Source organism: Formica exsecta, unplaced genomic scaffold (assembly GCF_003651465.1).
Source record: "Formica exsecta isolate Colony F162 unplaced genomic scaffold, ASM365146v1 scaffold13, whole genome shotgun sequence".
Taxonomy (NCBI): Eukaryota; Metazoa; Arthropoda; class Insecta; order Hymenoptera; family Formicidae; genus Formica; species Formica exsecta.
This window is the reverse complement of record NW_021848632.1, coordinates 304,044-327,631: the sequence shown is the minus strand read 5'-3', so window position 1 is coordinate 327,631 and position 23,588 is coordinate 304,044. Positions and strand designations below refer to the sequence as shown.

Below are 23,588 nucleotides of genomic sequence, written 5' to 3'. Positions count from 1 at the left end.
TATATATACATATATATTTGAATATTTACATTTTATATTTAAAATTTTTAAAATGAAAAAGAGAATAGAGTAATTAAACAATAAAAAAACATATATGTATTTTAGTTACCACGAACTTGGCATTTACGATCTTCCTGCAATGATCAATTACATTTTATGTGCGACGAGATACGAGAAAATCTTCTACGTTGGTCATTCGGAAGGTACCACTCAGTTCTGGGTAACAGCATCGGAAAAACCCGAGTACAATTCGAAGATCATTTTAATGATAGGCTTGGCACCCGCGGCTTTTAGCGGCAACATTCGCGGACCGGTCAAGAAACTCGCCAAATTAACTTATCTCGGCGTGGTGAGATACAAGTCATTTTAAACATTCGCATATAAAAATTTATAACTGATTTGAAGTTTCATTTTCATTTCCTTTATAGTGGGTCGGTGAAACTTTCGGCTATCCAGAATTTCGTTCGCGGTCTGCTTGGGGAAAATTTGTGTCGAATCTATTCTGTCAGAGCATGGCGTCCACACAATTCATCTGCAGTAATATTTTATTTTTAGTCGCGGGATTCAGCCGTGCGGAATTAAATACAGTGAGAGCAAACGATATATATTTCATCGATTTCCATTTTCTATATCTGACATTACACTTTTCTTTCACTCATATTATTGATTAAACTTTTCTATTCGTTTGGACAGGAAAATCTGACAGTTATCATAGGTCATGTTCCTGCTGGGGCTTCCTGGAAACAATTCGTGCATTATGGTCAAGGATACATTAATGCAGGTAATATCATAATAATTATTATACAGAGAAAGAAAAAAAATTGAATACTCCACAAACGACATATTATATAATATATCAAATTCCGAATAAGTTTCTCTTTTTCGAAAAGAACTTTAAAATATGCTTCAGGGCGCTTTAGACAATTTGATTATGGTGACATCGACAAAAATCTTATAATGTACAATTCAACGACACCGCCGGATTATCAATTGGAAAAAATCACAGCGCCAATAATACTCTTCAGCAGCGATAATGATTGGCTAGCAACTACAAAGGTATGTTTCATAATTTAAAAAAATTTCTTTTTGCAAAAATTAAATTAAATTTTGTAGAAATAAACTTTGCAAATATTTATTTCAAATATACTAATTTAAAATAATTTTATATAATTAAAGTTTATTAAAATCAAAACTTTATTGATCATTCATTAATCTTCTTTTTTAATTTTCGTTCAAGGATGTGGAACTCTTATCTACCAAACTCAATAGTATTGTGCTACATTACAAGATTCCCATGAATACCACCTTTAATCATTACGATTTCATATGGGGAAAGTCCTCCCTGCAATTAGTATCGCGACCTATTCTACAATTGCTAGACCAATATCAATAATGTGGTATTCTTCCTAAACTAAAAATCTTTTCTTAATAATAGAAAATTACGAAGATGCAACAAAAATAAATGTATAGTGAATCGGTTTAATTTATTGTTATATTATTAGTGTTATTATATATCAGTATAAGTTACGCGCGCGCGCGTTTTATTTGCATATTATAATCTGTACTTGTGTCTCTATAACTTTACTTCTCTGGACTTAACTTCAGAGCAAACATACTAATACATACTAGTACAAAGTAACTTTGTTTATAGAGTATATAGTATTTTTCTTGCATTATATAATACCGTCGTTTTTCATCTTTATGTATATTTATATACAAATTCCATCATAATCAATCTTGCGATCACTGCACATAAGAAACTACACACACATCTGCGATAATTTCTCGCGATCACATAAAACCGCCACGATAGAATTATAAACTTAACTTTCTAATCGCACTTGAGCAGCATCCAGAAAGATTCTTATCCGCTTCAAAAACTGTTCCGCTGAAATACAGTATGCCTATCCTGGAAGAAATAGACAATAGTTTTGTCTCACGCGGCTGATGCTTTAAGCAATTGATTTACTTCGCATATATGGTATTTTTTTTTACTATAATTAGAGTTATATATAGCCTATGCTAACTATTACATTTACTTGTTTATTATATATTATTAAAATCACTCAAATATGGATGAGCCAGCTCGCATATTTCGGTATCAAGTGCAACTCGAAAAAATAATTTTGGATAATTTAAAAATATTTTAATAAATGTAAATAAAATTCCAAGTAATTAAAAATAAAACCTTTTAAAACTCAAAAGTGTGTTGCAATTTTATGTCTTTTTTTTATTTTACATAGGTCTTACTTCTACAAGAATTTAAATCGAAAGTAAAAACAAATCAGTTGCACTTGGAAATAGCTCACAAATTGCTGGCCACGTGTATAATATATAATAATATACATATCGAATTATATATTATGTGTATGCATGATATGTATTAGTTCATATTAGAATAGATCAAATGAGAAATTGCCGATCTATAATCACGTGATTTGTATGAAAATTTGTATGAATTGTCTTCGATCATGGTGAAATTTTATTTATCATACAAATGGAAATAAATAGAATTTTTATCATGTTATTAGTACATATCGCTACGACTGTATCTTTGTATGCCAGTAAAAAATTAGCACATAAATCATAATCGATACTTGAGCTCATATATTGGCCACTTGAGATTCATCCAAGATGATATCTGTCTTTGCGATAAAAGTAATAGCTTGATTCTAATTTAGTCCTTACAAAATTCGATGATACGTAAAATATGAATAACATTTTAATATAATTATAAAATGTATCAATAACCAAATAACACAAGTTATATAATATATATCGTCATCTGGTTTAGGTATTAAAAAATTGTGTTACTCTATGAGGTATAAGAATATCTCAAGATGTATTACAACAATCATAATTTATAACGAGATAATATTACGATAGAGAAAAACTTGCAACGACAAAATTACATACTAATAGATTTGATAGAATCAATTCTAATATGTGCCTTTTCCCCTTGCCACCATCACATACGCGATTAGACAAAATTGATATATTGGTGATAAAAGAATACACATACAGATAGACTGCGTAAAAAGAAAAAAGATTTTAAAGTCTCTTTAGATTTAACGCTGTTTCTAGATAGAGCATCCTCTACTTCGTTAACAATTTTCTTATATGTATATAATGCTCTTAAGTAAAGCAAAAACTTATAAGTAGATTAAAGAAGTGTAAATTATATTGATATAAATCCTTGTGAGTATATGAAAAGATAAAAACAAAAAGAATGATATAGATAATAATGATATAATAACGATATTCTAATATTAAAAAAAAAAAAAAAACGGGAAATAAGATTTCTTTTGCAAGAATATGGTTTTTTTTAAATTATACAGTCTCTTTGAATGTACAAATGTGTATGAAAGGAAAACGAAATACAGTCCCGTTTGATGGAGCAAGAGGAACTGATTAATTCCTTTGCATATAGGTATTATTTTATTTGTAACACTTTAAAGGAACATAATCACATATCCTCGCATATCCACGGAGATAACGTGTCGATGGCTACTGTACTTAATAGTCTATCATTCATATGATGTAGAATGTATCCGAGAACCAATATTATTTCTATGTGGGAAACGAATCAAGGCTTATATATATATAATATGTATGTATTTATGTATGTATGATGTATGTATATGTATGTATGTATATGTATGTTTGTATGTGTATCTATATGTATGTACATGTATATATGCATACATATATATGCATGAGATATTAATGGAATTTTAAATATACGCAATTATATTCAATAATAATTAGGAGGCCATCTCTTCTTAAATACATCATCAATAACATACGCGTGGCACTTTTGCCATCACGGACGAAGGAAGGCACGCGTATAATCAATTCTCATTAATTCTGCGGAACGAGATGCATTTAATTAATCCAACCGCTCTGACACACCCTTCTCCTTGATTGCTCGGTGAAGACAAAATGCACCACGTCAATTTATATCTCATTTAGATTGTATAACAAATCCTAAAATTATAGCGTCCCTTCCGCTTCTTGATATCATGTATTCTATAATAATTAAATACAACCTTCGTACTCTCGTTAATATTTTACTTATAAATATTACACACACGCGCGCGCGCGCGCGCACACACACGCGCACGCGCACAGATGCACGCACGCATGCATAACTGTTATGTACATATTATATACATATATATATATGTGTATATTATACGCATATACATCATATATAATTATAATACATATATAACATATATAAATAACATAATTTATATGTATATATGTACGTATATTGTGTGTGTAATTAATAATTATATATATATAATTAATCTCGTCTCTTTTCTCTTACTGTATCGTTCTGTCAACATTAAAATAAAAACAGTTTTTTAATATCTCAGTAATTTACAAACAGAAAAATATATGTATGTCAGAACTAAGTTTTTTACAACTTTTAATCTTTTTTTCAAATTATATGCATAAATTATGATGAAAATATATTGCAATTGCAATATAGAATATGTATATATATACTACAATAAAATGTGAATTAATTAGTTCGGAGCACTGTGCATATGAGCAAAGTAAGAAATGTGAGTGTGGAAAATTTATTAGAAAGGCAGCAGAAGTCACACATATACCACACACACACACACACACGCGCGCGTATATATATATATATATATATATACATACATACGCGCGCGCGTCGATGATGCAGTTACCGTATAATCCATATTCACATAATTATACCATTAACTAACCGAATATTAAATAATATATGACCGAAAAATTATTGTACTGTAATGTGTCAATATATTACACACAAACATACAAAACACACACACGAATGCACGCACAGAGATATATATCTACACACATATATCCATACATACAAAATCTCCGATATTTATTTTCTCTTAAACTTTTTTGTCATACATCTGAAACGCGTATCTGCATCATCGAATATCTTTCGATACTATGTAAATGCATAAATATATTATACGGGGTATTCCGTGAAATATATTCGCGAATCAAAATATTATAGCAGAAAAGTTTTCCAAAAGTTAAGTAAAAAATTATTTGTGATTTTTATTCCAAGCAATAGTTTCTGAGATATAAGGGTTTAAAGCTGACTGTATTTAGATGGTCGTCCGTATGTTCGTGAGTTGCATGTATGTTAGTATTAATGACAATTCATAAACAGGAGACTATCTAAATATGTCCTGTGATTGATTAGTTCTAAACCCTTATATCTCAAAAACCGCTTGGAATAAAAGATCGCAAATAATTTTTTTACATAATTTTTTCTACTGTTGTATTTTGATTCGCGAATTTTGGAATACCCTGTATACACATTGAATACATACATAGCGAGATATTCCAAAAAAAAATAACCCGTTGTCACTTTCTTTATTATACTTCAAACAAAAAATTAAATAAGAATTAAAATAAGCAAATCTGCAAATTATGTTATACGAGAAGAAAAAAGAATTATATCTACGTTTGTTATCTCAGAATCCTGATGCGTATATTTAAATTCGGCGTTCAGGTTTAGGTTTTAGGTTGATAAACTCTTAAATGAAAATACGAGAAAAGATAAGGATCTCAATACCTGAAAATGTCTGCAAAATTTAAATTACATAGAAAAATACCTGTGTACCATCTCCTATAAAAATCTGAACATTAACAAATAATAATATATAACGAATAATATATCCCAGTAAGCAAAATGCACGCAATATGTCAGCAGATTAGCAACAAATTTACTTAGAAATGGCTAGCAAATTGGCATCAACTATATACGGATTAAGCTTGTGATTTGCCGGCAAAGCCTGTTCACAAAATCTGACAGCAGACGACTAATCTGACGACTTAATCGATATTAATAGCTCCTGTACCAAATTTGTAGCCTTTCTGCTGACAACAATTTGTAGCAGGCACTTGGCAAATCTGTTTGAACAGATTTGGCTGACTGGGTTCTTAGTCGTAAAACGTGAGTTTTGCGCGACTTCTTTTTCTGCACTTTTTCACACACACACACACACACACACACGTGATCTGTAAAAAGATCGCACATAGAAGAAAGTACAAAGATGATTGATTTATACGCTACTTCCCTAGGTTTATATTTCACACAACTGTTCGCACGCGAACGAGCTAATAATATCTATCTCCATATTTTCGGAACATATAGTTGAGATATCTGAGAGGCTCGGATATACAATTGAAAATCCGTGTAACTTCGACATGTTTTAGATTAAATAAAATTTTTTTTAACTCTGATTTATAAATATAATATGCTTCATCCATCTTTGTGGAAATGGTAAAATAAGTATTCTCTTAATTCGCTTAAATGTATCCGAAATCGCCAAGTATACGATTATAAATATTTATATAATATTTCTTTTTATAGATGTACACATAACAGAAGTATACGAATATATTGAAAGTTCATGAAAATGACAAAATCCAAGCAATGTGAAACTCGAATTTTTGTATTTTTTTCTAGGACTCGCTAATCTCTTAAAAAAATAAAATTCGATATAAAATGTAGAGAATATATATCATGCAAGTCTGCCAATGTCATCGCTGTACCACATACAAAATTTATAAACGCAGTTCGATACAATCTCGTGCAATCTCAATCGAACATAGAATGGTAATGCCACCAATTATAATTTGCGTATTTTTTTAAGTCCCTTCCTTATCCAACAATATCTCGATTATTGTGCGAAATGCCGTATTCCGCTTGCGGAAAGATAATATATTCGTGTCAGAAGATATATAGATTATATTTTATTTTACGATATTTAAGCGTCTGTCCTAAGTAATAAATTCAACTGCAATATATAACGCCGAAAATCAAACATTATGAAGACGTTATTGAGGATATTATACCATATAGTATATCATGCTGTTTAATACCATCAGCGCGCGCTAATCTTTTCATATTTTAGAATACTTTTATGATTATTTTATAGCTGCATTCACCCAACTCATCTCTATAAAAAATAGCAGATCGACGATGTTCGTCGTAGTTTATATAAAATAATAGTAATCTTTGCAACAATTAAGTTTATAGCGATAACACGCATTCAATTGATTCGCTATGTTACAATAGGAATTCATGTATATTAGAAGTTTTCTTTATACAAATACTGTATAATCCTACGAAAAAAAATACGAATGATACAAAGATAAAATAGTATGTTAGTGTCGTTCGCGAGTAAAATAAAGACAAGAGGAAAAGCAAATCTTTGCATATACACAGAGTATAACTATGTTAAAAATCACGCACAAATTCTGCGACGCATAAAATATTACATTCGTACGCGTCCGCGCGATACAAATGATACTTTATTAAAAATGTTGAATATATATTGGCACCATATTCTTTCTAACGCACGATCTCTTTTCTAACGCAAATCATGTTAGATACTTTCTTTTATATAAAAATGCTGTTCTTTATGCCGAGCAAAGATAATATCGATTGTTGTTTTTTAAAGATAATACACCGAAACTTATCCTTGTTATCATATATGTACTTATATCTTCAACGCTCAAAAGAATTCGAAAAGAACTACAAAATTTAATTATATTTCCTTCTTATGTGATGCAATTTGGTATATATTTCGTCTCGTTAATATTTTCTTATATCTATATATGTGTATGTGTATGTGTGTATGTTGATATTCCTAAATACTTTTCTAACTTATTCTTCACACTTACGATAACTCTGCATCGATCTTTTTGCAGCTATATCAACACGTTCGCGGCTGGCAATTTTGCCGTGATCCTAAAGTAAAAAGCCGCAAGGTTCTGCAATTAAGACAAGGGTAAAATTATGAAAATTTGCTTTTGAATATCATGTTTTGAATCACTTATTATTTGTAATTGGAATAAATACAGGAAATTCTCTGTTATGCGGTCACTGGTAAAAAAAGAACTATTTGTCCGGTTGAGAAACCCGTTTAAAATTAAGAAGTCCGCGGCTTTTACTTTTAGCCATGAAAAGACATAGTATTACGTTAAAGCGACCGTTAATGTATTAATCTGCTTTTTGCGATATTTCTTTTTTTAGCATTTTTAATTGTCATAAATCACTAGAACAAAAATCCCAGTATAATTTTAATACATAGTATATTCGTGTAGATCTATTTTTTTAATAATTGCATTTTGTCAAACGTTTATCGTTCAATTTTCTTATTCATTAATTTTATTACAAATATTAATTCAATAAAACATCCCACAGTGATTTTAACAATGTTTTCTTTTATGGTTAATACTTGTAATGTAATATGCTACAAAATTTGTTTGCAATTAGTTTAGAATAAAGTTAGAGCGGATGCTTTACATACATTACAATTGTCTTATTTATTAGAATTTTTATGAATAACCAAGGAATATTGTGTGCATAATGATCTCTATATAACTTTAAGAAGGAAATTATTCTTTAGTATACTCCAACTGCTCAGTTGTTCGTTTGCTCGATATTTTGAAAAACTATAAAACACTTGTACTAATCACACGCTAGAAATCAGTATACCCTCTCATGCTTGGATAAGAAGTATACTATTGATATAAACATATAAATATACAACTCTAGCTGTTGTGGAGTAAAAAATATTTCCAGAATATAGTTCCTACAAATAAACACACATACACATTTTCATAGAAAATTATTTTTACTGCATATTCTTTTTCTGTTCTAACGAGTACAATTCCTCGAGAACAAAAGAAACACTTGGAATTTATAACTGTAGCTATAATATGCAACAGTCCTTTAACCTATAAAGTGACCAGCGTAACAATTAATCAATTTAATCGAGATAATAGGAATGTCTGTATAAAAGCATCACATTTAAATATAATTACTACTCATTTTATGTTTCGCAAGATTTAGCAAAGAACTTCACATAAGAACTATTCAATGAAAGAGAGAAGAGAATATTATACCTATATGTTTGGTATGATCCTTCCACAATGTAACTAATACATATAACTCGTGCTATTATATGTTTCAAATGCCGATTATATAATTTTAGACTACTCTTGATTATTCTTTTTATCATTAAACGTAATCACATATAAAGGAATGATTAATCGCGTAATACTTTGAGAATATCAATCTGCTGCACAAAAAAAAAACAATAATGTAAAAAAAAAACAGATCAATTGAAGCAATCAGGTACATTTTCACATTTAGCTTTCCAATAAAAAGTTATGAATGAAAAATAACGTCACTCATTAATACGCTTATATTTGCAGCACCATGTGTGAAAGAGAACAGTTAACTTAATTATATATATATATGTTTGTGTGTGTTTGAATTAAACATCTTTTTATAACTACGTGTGTGTAGTTATCCAGGACGTCAACATCCAAGATGCCATAAATCTCAAGTCATTTCTATAAAAATGCGTATCACGAGTGATCAAATTAGAGACAATCTTATATCTCTTTAAAAAAGAAGCTCGAGAATCGAGCTTTAATTTAATGGAAGGCAAAATATTTGTTTCAGAAGACCTTTCCGCGGATTTTCATCCTCCATATCGTCATAATTGTTTTCGTCATAATTACTAACAATCGCGTTATTATTGCCGGAACTATAAGTTACGTCTGTGATATTCAGAGAACGAGGGCATGCCGGGTTTTCATATCGGAACGGGAAGGGCGGCGATAGCTGTCGATGATGTTCATTATAATTATTGTCGTTCTCATTCTCCTCCGAGTATGTCATTAGAAATACGTTATTGTGATAACTTCGATTGCTTGACCCGACAACGGGGAGCAGGGGATCAATACGAAGTTTCGCGAGTCTATCTTGCAATTCGTACATATAGCATTGCTGCAATTGATACTGCTGCTGTTGCTGTTGCTGCTCCTGCTGCTGTTGCTGTAAATCTTGATTGTGACGCTGCACAATGAGAATCGGCTCTTGTCACACGCAGTCCTCTAGTGACATTAATAGAGGATTTACATACTCAAAACCGTCGAATTCACTCTGATCGATCTTCTCAATTAGCTTCCTGCAATATAATAGACATATCAATGTCATAAATATTTACAAAAATATATCTTTTATATATGTATATTAACTCTTAATATAAATAAAAACAATTTTTAATGAAAAGAGAAATAATTTTAAGAAAAATAATATATAAGTTAAACTAATAAACTTACGGATCATCCGGAGTCAAACGAACTTCTTCGTCCGTAAATTCAGGCGGAAAGTTTGCTAGATCACGATCTGAATCCAATTGTGGCGTATAAGGTGTTGTTACCTGTTTTTGTTCCAACTGCAAAATTACAGACAGCTATATGGTGACATGTGAAAAATCATATACCGCAAAATACTTCGCAAAATGAACAAATTTACGTTTGTATCCGTAGTATGATATTTACCATTTCCCAATCGATCGGTTTAAAGAAAGGATGGGAGACGATGTCAAGAAAACCAGAGGGTCTCTTTCTGCAACCTAGCCTCTCCGCGGGATCTTTACAAAGAAATCCTCTAAGAACAGACGCTGCCTTAACGGACAACGATCGCGGTATACGTATAGTCTTTTCCAGAATAACTTGAAATAGAAAATCCTCAGTATTCTTGTCCGGCTCCTCGGCTGCACCAGTGAGATCGAAGGGGCTGCGGCCCGCCAACATCTCGTATAAAAGAACCCCTAGAGCCCACCAGTCCACCGAGAAGCTATATTCCTCGCCACGGAGAATTTCAGGAGCGATATAATTGGGAGTGCCGCAAAAAGTGCCAGTGTTGTCGCCCTCCCGGATACCCTCCTTGCACATTCCGTAATCCGTAAGCTTAATATGTCCTTCATGATCAAGCAATACATTATCCAGTTTCAAATCCCTATATATAATTCCTGAAAGTAAATGATTATCGAGTTTAAATCGAGCGTATTCAATCTTCAACAAACTATTAATGTTAAAAGAGAGAAAGAGAGGGAGAAGAGAAAAAGGAAAAAAGAGAGAAGAGAAATAATAAAAAGAGAAAAAAAGAGAGGGGAGAAAGAAAAAAGGGGGAAGGTGGAGATAGGGGAAGAAGAGGAAGAAAATTCTTTACCCTTTTCGTGTAGAAAGTTTAACGCCAAGCTGATCTCGGCTGCATAAAACCGCGCGTCTTTCTCCTCAAGACGACGCTGTCTCTGCATATGAAACATGAGATCGCCACCGCGCACGAATTCGATCACGAAAAACAGGCGCGAAGGCGTTTGGAAGCAGGAGTGCAGGCCTACCAGGAAGGGATGATTCGAAGCTGTCTCGAACACGTGTTTTTCCGTTTGTACCCAATCGATGTCCTCGTCATCCGTCACCAGAGACTTCTTGATAACTTTCATGGCGTAGATCCTCTTAGTACGTTTTAGCTCCACCATCAAGACCTTGGCATAGGAACCACGGCCGATCACTTTGATTAGCTCGAAGTCGTTCAACGAGTATTGCCGTTGCATATCGTTCGATGTGTCGCCCTCGTTTAGTGTATCTAACGGCAGTTCTTCCCCTTCCTCACTTCCGATATCTTCGTAAAAAAAAAGATAATAAATGAAAAAAAAAGTCTTTGGATTGATGATCGATGAATATAGTAGTGCGTTTTCAAATAAAGTTCTATATTAGAGATTTCTATATTACTAATAAATTAGAGGAAATATACATATTATGTTCAATGTATATAAATCAGTATTAATATGTACATACATCTAATTAAAAAATGTCTTCTCAGGAAATTAGAATTTAAACTACTTATCTCCTTTATATACAATTATAAAAATATTAAATAATACAGATCTTAAAAACTTTTATCGAAAAATCTTACGATCGCGCGAATGCTCCTCGATCCGCAACTCCGACATCTCATCCTCGAGATGAGATGTCGGATCGCACGGATACGGATCAAGCTGTTGATCGCCATTTCTGTCGATCGTCAGGGACTCCGCACTCTGCAGTTGCTGCTGTTGCTGAGTCAGGCACGGCTTGCGCACCACTTTGTGGCATTTTTTGTGCACGAGCAGTTTGCATTGAATGCACTTGAATCCCTGTCGTCCGAGGCCCCAAATTCGATCTTGGCAAAACGCGCAAAATGCCCTCTGCAAAGCAACAAACATAAAGAACATTATATTACATTTTCCTGAACTTATTAAAAATATATTAAAAGACATTTAAAAATAGTAATTGTGTTTAAGGCTCGCAGAGTAATTAGTACGCGAGGTTTCAATTTGCTTTCAAACTCCAGTTTAAACACGTCTAAATTTATTCAATACGATAGCACAGCTATCGTAACGCAAATGCAGCATAAAACTTTGCGGGATTGAAATCTGAATCGTAAAAAATAATAATTCAGATATAAGTTCTTAAACACAACAAATGCTTTTCCAAAAGAGTGGGCAAAGTAAAATATTGTAAAGTATAATGGAAAAAGGAAGATAAGCTGAACAAAATGGGAGGATTCCGCGTGGAAAGAAATAGAAAGGATTTGCACTAAAGCAAAAACCCGGTTACATGTACATTTTTGCGTTTTCAATTATACGAAACGAAAGAGAGAAAAATCTGCTCTCCTTGTCGACGACGAAGTAACACTAGCCAGCAAGTTTTAGAGTATAGAAGTGAAAGAACTCTACACACAGAGCACTCATTTTCGTCGTCATGTCGTACTTGCGGCAGATCTGTCTTCGCATTACATGTGAGAAAGAGAAGAGGATGACAAGGAAAGAAAACGGGGAGGCTATGAGGTGATGAGTAGACTATGCAATGATAATTAAATGGTACGATGCTTACCCGATTGAATCGTTTCGCCTGAAAAACATGGCCGTTCACCCGATAGTGCTTCCTCCACCTACGAGCGCCACGACGTCTGTAGATGCTTCCTTCGAAAAATGAAATAACATAAATGTCATAAATGATGGAAAGCATCAGTTGACCGATCAACTCGCCATGATCGACCAACTCGCCGTGATCGACTCTCGCGACCTATCATCGAACGATGAAATTTTATTCAGATTTCATCGCAGACTTTAATATAATTGCTATTTAATTTTTGATGACTTAACATCATTTAATAAATTGTAAATTGAATTTTTAATTCTGAATATATTATATAATTAATTTAAAAAAAATTAGTTATACAATAATTAATTAAAACTTAATTGAACCATTTTTTATTATTAATTGAATTATTGAATCGATAATTAAATTATTAATTACGAATACTATATTGTACAATAACTCATTTTTTTATTAACTTGTGGACTAAAAATTAATAAATGTTTAATACTAAAACTTTAAATAAAACGGTTTCTTTTAGGTACATTTTTAAGAATTTAAAAAATATATATCTTTTTAGATTTTTTTTTAGAGTTAAACACGAAGCTTACATAACATCTTGCAGGATGAGTAATACTAAATTTATGTTGTCCATGTGAAATCTTCGATACTAACTCGTGTGTTTCATGAACGTATTTCGATAATAAAGTTTTGTCATCGAATACTGCGAGTTTTTTGCGAATTGATTTCACCACTATTCTCTTTTTCTCTCTCTTTTTTAGCCCAGTCTCGACCGATCGCGTAATCGAATGATGCATGGCTTCACTCACAACAAAGTATATCAACGCGAACGGGAACAATAAAAACAACAACAAAGACCAATGGCAATAACAACGGAATAAATTCCCGCAAAATGTATCTTGCACAGTAAAAACGTACGTTGAAATAAATTATAGATAAGTTGTTTTTCTTTCTTTCTTGTATAAACTATCACACGAAATATTTCGAACCAGAAGATTGATCGGATCCAATCTATGCTTATCCATGAGCGCGACAATTACTGGATGTATCGATGCCAGTAATATGAAAAGAGCTCAGCGAGCTCATGAGAAAACGATTCATACACATAAAGCCGCACGATTTAAAATACAAGTTTTTTTAATGCAACATTTTCATACTTTAGCAGGCTTATTCTATAACTTTAAACGCATACGTTACAGAACTTGTATCTATAAAAAAAAAAATGCTTTATAGTTATAACGTATACATTAAAAGTTACGAAATAGGCCTGCAGGTCGTTGAAAGAGGCTCAAACGTCAATTCGATAATCATTGAGCGATTATGTATATCGTAAAGAACGAGCATGTTTCAAGATTTGGTCCCTCGCTGCAGCGGATTATAAAATAAATAATGGAAAATCATATAAAACTTTCTTTTTTCACCCTTCATAGATAAATGGTCATATAATCTAATTTTCACGTGTCTTATATTTTCAACGAAAATATATTTGGCGATAGTGGATCTTTGTTTACAGCTATCTGCTAATCTACAAAGCAAATTTTCGACACATTCTATATATAAATCTATTTGCGACGCGCGTAAAAATTATCTTGCAATGTGCAGCATAAAAAAAAAAAAGAATTTATGAGTTTTCTGACGCGTTAAAATTTCAGGGTTTTTACTCATATCTTGTAAAAAAAAATCTCTGAGAATTCCTCTTTCTTCACCCTGAATTTACTATAACATGCAATTTCACTATAACTGCAGCGAAAGAGCTTTAATTTAATCTTAATTTCGACGTTTAACGCACGAAGTTATGACGCGTTAATGTCGTGAAGATTGGGTAATTAAAAACATATCGAAGGGAAAGCTTGGTAAAGAGCGGGGTGTCGAGAACGAGAGATGAATGTATTCCTGCACAGTTTCCGCACGTAAGGGAATTAAGCCTCGTATATGCCTATTATCGAGCGCTAATCGTCTCTTTCTATCGACCGATTAATTAGAACTCGCTGGCTAGTACGCATTGATTAATATAATGTATGTATATGCAGGACATTGCGATTGCTGCAACATTTCCAATGAACACTAAATACACTCACTGTCTTCTCCCTGACACCACTTTCCAGGAGCAGGCGGTACGTTCGGAAAAACTGTAACAGAAGAAAAAAAATTCACTCACTTCGCTGCCAAATGCTTCGTAATAATTCCTCTATATCTCCAGCTTTCGTATATCGAAGTTTTCCGTTGTAATCTCAAATAAAATTTCCGACATTTCTATAAAAATAAATCTAAAATTTCTACGACTTGTTTAGATGATAATTTTTACTTCTTATGTGTCGTGTATATAGTTTATTTTTTATTTCTCATTATAAATTTAGCGATATACAATGACAATAATTATCATTTAGATCATATGAAAATATTGTGTAGAATTTTAATAAGCTCTATAATAAAGTCTATATATACTACCAAACAATATTAAAATCTTTTTATAAGGTATATCCAGATATTATCTAAAGATGCTGCGAAATCATACTTCCTAATATCATAGCCATATTATATCAATGATATAATATTGCGTATTTAATCTGTCGATGAGACGATTGATGGCACATGATTAATCTTTCTCTCTCTCTCTCTCTCTCATCTCGGCAAAGAGAATTACAAAATAGATTAACGAAATAATAAGATTCGCAAACTTACATGGAAAGCAATTCACGTACCCGAACCCGATCGACGTCCGCTGCTCATTGTCTAACATACTGTGTGTAGTAGTTGCCGTGTCCTCACTCCGGTTACAGTCAGATAACAACTAACACGGAATCCTATTCGAGCCATCGAGCGTCGCGTTATCACTTATCGCCGTCATCGTGTGTCGCGAGAAAGAGAAAAGTCGCGAGAGAGAGACAAGAAGACAGCAGAACGCTGATGACGAAATAGACGCGCGATAGACCGATAGACGGTCGCCTTGATGTAGCGCGTTCGCGATTAAATTTTTTCACGATTCCGCGCGTCGATAAAAACGTAAAGTCAATGAGCACGATATTTCCGCCAAAAAAACTGTTCCTGTCATTCTCGCGCGATGTCGTTTTTAATCTCGTTACTCGAATGATCACAAACATATATTTTGATTAGCAGAGACGCGAGAATACGAGTCAGAACAATCTTGGATCGGAGTTCATATAATAGAATAGAGATTAAATGCAATTAAGTGTATCCAGGGTGTCTATTCAAATCTTGTAAACAAATTTCTTGAAAATTCTCTGATTTTCTTGATTCTATTTTTATTTAAAATTCCAGATAAAGAGAGAATATTTTAAAGATTTTTTGGCGCAACTTTTATAAAAATAAGATTTTTTTTATTGTATGCATTTTCTAATGTTTTTTAATCATACGAAGGAAAAACACAGAGCCACTTAAGTTTCAAATGCTAGATTTGCAAATGTATTGAAAAAAATGCAATAGTTTTCTGAAGACATTTTCATTTGTATAATTTTCATTTTCTACTAAAAAAATTTTTTTACAAAAAATTACAATAAAAAATAATAAATTAAGTAAACGAGTAAACACCCTGATATTATATCATATGTCTCTGGTGAATAATGCTTCGTAAAATCGACAGAATTTACGAAAGACAATTCTTGAAAATTAGTAGAAAGTTGGAAGATTAGTAGAATAAAATTTAGCTGCGAATATAATTACAAATTGGTCGCTTTAAATTTTAAAGGGGCTATTCACAAACTTGCATGGCTAACAATAAGTCAAACATACGGTTTGATACATCGTAACTTGAGAGAAGAGTCAAGTAGTTAAGGTAAATATTAAAACGTTATAATGAAAGAGAGAAAAAGAAAGAAGAAGAGAACAATAAAAGCTCTTGTGTGGAGGTACGTGCTTTTATCAGGTAAAACAGTCGATTTTTTACTGAATATCAAAAATAGGTTCTCTGCTCAATACTCGATAAATGTAGGTTGATGGGCACTATCTATATAGAATACTAACAATACAAGTTCAATTAATAGATTTGTCTAAAATAAAGATATAAATATAATTTTGAAACAAGATTTATATATATAGTTAAGATATATACTAAATAAATAATTATTTAGATTAGAAGAGAGCGAAATCAACTTATTAATTACAAGATTAATTTTTAAAATAGATTTATATAAATTTAAATTGTGAATCATAACAACATGTACTAAAAATTGAAATATCGAGATTATTATAAAAATACGCATGTAAAAATCTATTACATATAAAAAAAAAAATATGCTGACGAAGAAAAAGTTAGGATAATCATACAGTTTACCATACTAATGTTACTTCTTCTATCAATATAAATATGAAGCAAAGCGCGGCTGCTAGAATTACGTGCATATATATACGATCGCGACAGGTTCGCTAACGAGGTCATCGCTGCTCCCTCATTGGTAAGGTACACGTAATCGAATCATTAGTTATGAGAAAGCCGCAGGCACGTATCGATGATGCAGGACAAGATGGGTATACGCGAGCGAGAGAGTCAAACGCGCTTTCTTGAAATATTCATAGACTAATTATCGTGAAATCGATGACACGTACGATAAAGACGATATACATACACTTACCCCCCGTTTCTCTAACGCGGGGGATATGTACAACGAGCTGTATGCGGGATGTACGAAACGCGGGACCCTAGAAGCACGATCTATAATAGCGTAAGTGCATAAGTGCATCGGCGCGCATGTACACGAAGAAGAGTACAATTAAAATCATATTTCAAACTTTGAACTCTTCATTCGTAACTGGATCTTGATATACAACAAAGTGTTATAATTCATGTTCATAATTAATATACTAAATAATGACAGTACATTTTTGCTACTTTCAATATATTGTGCGAGAAAACAAAGAGATAAACTTTATCGTTAAAATAGTGACAGCGATAATGATCGCTTAACAAATTATATTATTGTTACATTTTTATAATACAAGTTGATTATCTATCATAAGTAATAAAAAAATTATCGTAATTATTTTTCGAAATGATGATGTAAAAAATGGAAAACGTAATGCGTAATCCATTTCAATGCAGTCGCAATAAGTGCAGCAAAATTAAAAGAAATAAATTCGACATTATAAACATGTTAAAAAAAAAAAAAAAAATGTATCATTATCCATTATATCCGACAAAAAAAAGATGCATTAAATCGAGAGCACACTTCGACCACAATTTGCGATGTAATCTTGGTCCCTTGTTTTAATGAGAATAGAATCGCGATAATTAATTCATATGTGACCGACTTGGAGTTTTATATTACTGCAATGCGCTAAACGTCTGCGGCTACGACGATTTCCGTCAACAAGACCACCAAAGCCGGGCGAAAGGAGGCATGTGATATAGACATAGTATGATATAGCCGAGACGCATTGCCGAAATAAAAAAAAAATACGAGTTTTTCTAGCCGCTATGTCCAATTATATCGAACGAAATTGCATCAGAAACGTGATCGCCTACACAAAAACATTATCTAACCAGGCAGACAGCCAAGAAGATTTCGATCTAGATCGGATATCGCATTAAAAAAACAAACTAAAGATGACGAGAGGCGAAACTGCAAGGAGTGCGTTCTTTCTCGGTCAGCGTACTCTCTCGCTCGGCTACACCTACCCCAGGTGATCTCGTTGAACTGGAACTGCGACGGACCCATAGGCTCGACGTCGAGCAGCGACGTCATCGAGGGCGCGGACTCCGGTAACAGAGGTGGCAGCTGCTGCTGCTGATTATATGGTCCGTGCACGCGACACGTCGCGGTGGGCCCGATGTTGCGGCCATAAATTAATTCGGCGTTGACTATCACTTCCTCAAACTCGGTCTCGGACAGCTCATCCATACCCTCGGCGGCATCCGGCGGACACTGAAGCAATTTTGTTGATCTGGACGATGTGCTGGGCTGCGCAAAGATGTCATCGTGATGATGATGAAGATGATGATGATGCAATGGGCTACTGATGCGAGGAGGTGGCGAAATGTCGGCGGCGCGAAGGTGACCGATGATTGGTTGCTCGTATTCAGCCGAGTCGCCGCTACCCGGCGATGGTGGATACATGCCGGGTTTCACGTGGCGCTCGCGCGGTAACACTTGGATGCCGGTGGAGGTAGCAGAGGAAGAGGATGGACCACCACCACCACCCTCGACAACGGCGGTGGAGACACGACGGCTCGCGGCGGCAGCCGCCGTTGCTGCCGAGTACGAATAAAAAGAACCACCCTGGATCATCATGCTACAGGGTGGTTCCTCCGTCGCAACCCCCGCGACACCGGGACCGAGTTCTCGCTCCTGCTGCACGGTGCTATAGGTGCTTTGCGCCGATAATTCCGACTGATGCATCTGTTGTTGCTGCGACGACTGATGCAAGCACTGATGCTGTTTGTCCTTCTCGCGACGAGGTGACCGACCCCGATCGCTGACGGAAGTTGCGCTCCAATAACCCCACGCCATTCTGTAACAAGCCTAGCCGTGCTTGTCTCGCCTTGCTCAATCGTCCCGGTATATTATTATATAGTCTTGTGTCTGCTCCAATCGCGTTGCGATTGCCTGGCCTCTTTGTTGTCGTCGAGTGGGATCTCTTTACCTTTTTCTCTATATTCGATTTCCTTTCCTGCCTCGCCTTCCCTCCTTTCGACCGCGGTCGACCTCTTACACAGGAGCCGCCGGGATGAGCATGCGACGAATCACCAGCCTCGATCGATGCTAGTTTACCGCCTCTTTTGCGACCTCTCTCTGCTCACGGTGTAGCGCGCCGACGACTACCACTATAATCGAAATGTAGTCGATGACGCAACTCTTTTGTGGCTGTAAGAGAAGCTCTCTACAACCCCGGTTTGACTTCCTCCTCTCTCCGCTCCACACTTCCCTTCTGACGACCCGATCTCGCGATCTCACGGCCAGGTTTGCCTAGGAACGTGTTGCCCTTGCTGATCGGTCCGTGCAAGGATATCGACTACTGCCGCGGTGAGATGCGTTAACCGCCCGCCACCACCGCCCGGCGCACGCTACCGACCGAATCGCGCAAACGCGGATCGCCTCGTCGAGATGGAGGTGATACATATATCCTCCCCTTCCCTTTGCGCTGCCGGTTCTACACCCGCCTATGTTTACCCACAGATTCTGCCCACCCTCTTTCTCTCTCTCTCTCTGTCTCTCTTTCTCTATCCTCCTCCTTCTTTATACTTTTACTGTTTGCTCTCTGATTATTCAGCGATTTTTCTTGTCACCACTTTCAAGTAAACTTAGCTTCGCCGTCCTATATCGTATTATTACGTTTTTGGTTAACTCTATTTCTTTTCTTCAAGGAGAGAAGATTTTTCTGCTCTTTGTATATTTTTGTAAAGAATGCCTTTTAGAAAGGATTATTCCATCCTGCAGCATGCCGCACATCTGTCCTATTTTATTTTCTATTTTATTTCCCTACTACTTTTCTGTTTGTCATTTTGTTCCTTTGTCTCTCTTTGAGTTATCATTTTGCTGTTCTTTTGCTTGCTGCCTATCCTGTCGATTCTTCCTTGTCTTTCTATGACGATATGCGATCTTCACTCTTCACTCCTGGGCCGCTTTAATTTTCAATAAATAACGAAGATAGAACGACGTTCGTGTGCATACGAGTGGTGTTTTCGAACGCAGCCCTGCTGTTGCGACTGATGTTGTGAAACCGTAGATTTACGAAGACTGATGCATGTTATATGCATCAGAGAAACCGAGACGTTTTTGTCGCGCGAGAATGTCCGATCACTTTACAATCTGTTACATATAGCATATCCCAAGTCGTTCCCAATGAAAAAATTATTGATTCTTACAATGCCGCTTTTTAAGAACTCCGAAAAAGAGATGTAGCCAAATTATACTTAATAAGAGTAATTTATGGGAATGATTAATAAAAATGTTTGTGCTCTCGATATTATTTAAATTGCAAATTAATTTTACTTTATTTAGAAATAAAGAAACATGTATGTACTCGAGGTCTACTATCTATTTTTTCATTTTTGAAAAAAATTTTAAATTTTTAAATCTTTAAAATTCAAACGATTTTTGTTCTCCGTATAAGTTTACCCAAAAGAGCTTTGATTGTTATTAAACCAATGCAAAAAAAGCGAAAGACGAATCCTGCGGATCGGAAATGTATGCACGATCACGATGTGTGTTTCACCTTGCAAGAAATATTCTACCGCGCAAAAATGAGATCAGTATTGAGTCATCTCCCTAAAGCCCTAAAGTCTCGAAGAACGTATGAATTTTTAAACACATCATGCGTCGCGTGTGACTTGTATATAGAATCCTCGTGAACATAAATACATACGATCGAAAAGTATTGTCATCCTTGAGAAATCGACTCGCCAAATCAATCGATGTGTATTGGCGCCAATGGATTTCGCTCTTAATTGACCGCTCATATCGACAATAAACCGCGCAGATAAGACTAATATATCAGTGAGGCATATACATACTATTATCTAACTATACTAAGGCGCGTATCGATACTTGGAACGCAGTGAAGCGTTTGCACACACATTATCACGTTACTGCTAATTGTGCGAGCATAACGAGAATATATACATCTACGCGTAAAATTTATAAATACTGTTTTATCGAAATAAATATCAACGTAGAGTATTAAATAGATATCAATAGATATTATTTCCTTATATGTATGTGTGTATATCTGTCTTTGTTTAATAAATAATTAACTGTGCGTGCATACTCTCTTTTCATAGAGGGCCATTCTTAATTATTAATTAAGCGTCTAATACGAAAGCGATAATCGACGCAATATATAATAGTTTTTAAGCAATTAAGCGTCGCTGAAATCAAACAATAGCATGCAAAATAATTATGGTTTTAGGAGAAGTGATTTGTATATGTGAGTAATCTAATGGGTTTGATCTCTGTTGTAAATGGCGTACTAACCGTGTATTGTTATTTCTGTGTCCTTCTCGAGTTCGTACAGTCTCAACGCTTCATCCAAATCCGGTTGACGAGCAATCCTGCACGGCTCGCCTTCGTCGTCCATCCATCTCATCGTGAATTGCTCCGTCGTGCCAAAACCGCATATCGTTCGCATTTCATCGCGCAATTTTTCCAGCGAAATCTCAGGACTGATATAGGTGATTTGCATTTCTCTGATATGGAAAATTTGCATGACATTCAACATGCATCTATTTCAATTTTTTTTTTTTTATTTTTGTATGATCCTTATATTAATATGTAATTCTTACTGAATCTTTCTCTTAATTTAAATTTCCAAATAAATTTCCAAAAAAGAAGTATTTATATTATATTAATTTTCAAATGTAATTGATATGATACATTTTGTTATAGATACAATATAAAATTTGATAACAAATATTAAAATTTTTTTTAGAATAGAAAATACAATTTAAAATGTATTTCGAAGAAAATCAAATATTATTCTTTACATTAAATGTAACATATATAAAAATAGAAGAATTCATGTATATTGTCAAATTGTAAAACAGTTTTTATAACATGCATTACCCATTATATATAATTTTCAACCGAATGTCATCACTTTCTGTCATTTGTGTAGGCATTTTTGAAACAACTGTCTCCTATTCTGAAAAAGAAACCACATAATTTTAATAAATATACAACAGTGTAAACTAGTATAATATAACATAAATTAAAAATTATATTGAACTTATCACAATACGATTTTATCTAATAGAAAGATTGCCATATAAATAAAATGCAAATCTTACTATAAAATATCCAATATCTCAATTCTTTAATGGTACAAAATTTAAATATGATTGAAAACAAATAGATGCATTCGACAGTGGCGATTGTACGTACAGCGCAGTAATTCTGATATCAAACTGTTTTATCACTCAATCGTTCAGATATGTTAAAAAAAGAATCTAAGATATATTGTGGATAACAGTTATCTCTCTCTTTAGAGGGAAATAGGAGTAATGCGATATACATACACATAGATTTCGCAGAAGAGGAACGAAATTGGCGTTAGTCGATTAATGATTTTTTTATAGATGCGCCAATTAGCTAGCCATGTGATAATTGTCTCTCCTTCTATCTTTTATTGCCAATTAGGGACTTGCGCGTTTATACGTGCACGTCTTCTGACTCACCGCGATGAACTGTCGACTGTCGCGAGCGGCCGATGAACACTAGTTGCACAAAGCACACCGCACTATCTGAGGGACTTCCAGAGGCTCCTGGAGGGAATTCAACCTAATTACTATCACTCGTATAAAACTGTAGAAAAAGATTGGCTGACGCAGAATAATAATGCGCACGGCGACGCACTAAATGCTCGTTACACGTTACACGGCGTGAAGCGTTGTTAGTTGGTAAGCGCCATGTTTGTTGGCCACTGACTCAATGAGTAAAGCATGGTGTAAGGTGTAAGTAACAAGGTGTTGCTACTGCGCAGGCATTTCTACTGACCAATAAGAGAGCGTGACAAGATTCCGCCATCTTGTATAATTTAAATGGATATTAAAACGAAGATTCGGGCAAGAAAGAGTTTTAATGAAAGATCTTTCGTGTGTAATTATAATTATGGTGAATATATTTTTAGAAAATAATAAATACAAACACATAAATATAAATAAACAAATATAAGATACATAAACATATATAAGAAACAATAAACATATAATAAACGATAGAGAATACATAAAAGATAATAAACAATATAGAAGATAGTTCACGTAACATATATTATAGATTTCCAGGCGATTTATGCGCTTAATGCGTGAAACGGAACGCATCCCTTGTTACTTACACCATGGAGTAAAGAAGAACAGGAAAAAA

At 34.1% G+C, this 23,588-nt stretch overlaps 2 protein-coding genes across 7 annotated transcripts in view; one reads left to right on the top strand and one right to left on the bottom strand.

Moving 5' to 3' along the window:
- Positions 1-3,287, top strand: part of LOC115245743 (lipase 3-like) — a 7,218-nt gene extending 3,931 nt beyond the window's left edge. Inside the window, exons 4-8 of the mRNA XM_029824192.1 lie at positions 106-349; positions 429-587; positions 694-781; positions 911-1,056; positions 1,238-3,287. Coding sequence (XP_029680052.1) covers positions 106-349; positions 429-587; positions 694-781; positions 911-1,056; positions 1,238-1,393 — 793 coding nt within the window. The 3' untranslated portion in view covers positions 1,394-3,287. The remainder of the gene's footprint in view (positions 1-105; positions 350-428; positions 588-693; positions 782-910; positions 1,057-1,237) is intronic.
- A 6,353-nt stretch (positions 3,288-9,640) lies between these two features.
- LOC115245746 (atypical protein kinase C) lies at positions 9,641-23,316 on the bottom strand. Of its 6 annotated transcripts, none has more exons than XM_029824202.1 (10): positions 22,742-23,316; positions 22,290-22,363; positions 21,702-21,913; positions 14,853-14,903; positions 12,769-12,857; positions 11,810-12,080; positions 11,063-11,515; positions 10,390-10,862; positions 10,168-10,283; positions 9,641-10,013 (listed from the first exon to the last, which is right to left on the bottom strand). In XM_029824202.1, the coding sequence occupies exons 2-10, from the start codon at positions 22,343-22,345 to the stop codon at positions 9,926-9,928; spliced, it is 1,809 nt and encodes a 602-aa protein (XP_029680062.1). In that variant the 5' UTR covers positions 22,346-22,363; positions 22,742-23,316; the 3' UTR covers positions 9,641-9,925. The 6 variants fall into 6 exon arrangements, with proteins under 6 accessions (XP_029680062.1, XP_029680063.1, XP_029680061.1 ...); XM_029824203.1 differs by having other exon boundaries at positions 22,290-22,368; positions 22,901-23,316; XM_029824201.1 differs by having other exon boundaries at positions 22,290-22,368; positions 22,742-23,315.
- Between the last annotated feature and the right edge of the window lie 272 nt (positions 23,317-23,588).

What these genes read in the sequence shown, in the direction of transcription:
- LOC115245746 (XM_029824200.1), bottom strand. Translation starts at nt 19,238, where the DNA reads ATGGCGTGGGGTTATTGGAGCGCAACTTCCGTCAGCGATCGGGGTCGG. An exon ending in GTGGTGTCAGGGAGAAGACA is followed by an intron (nt 12,858 to 14,852) that starts GTGAGTGTATTT and finishes CATTTTTCGAAG; the next exon opens with GAAGCATCTACAGACGTCGT. An exon ending in AGGCGAAACGATTCAATCGG is followed by an intron (nt 12,081 to 12,768) that starts GTAAGCATCGTA and finishes GTTGCTTTGCAG; the next exon opens with AGGGCATTTTGCGCGTTTTG.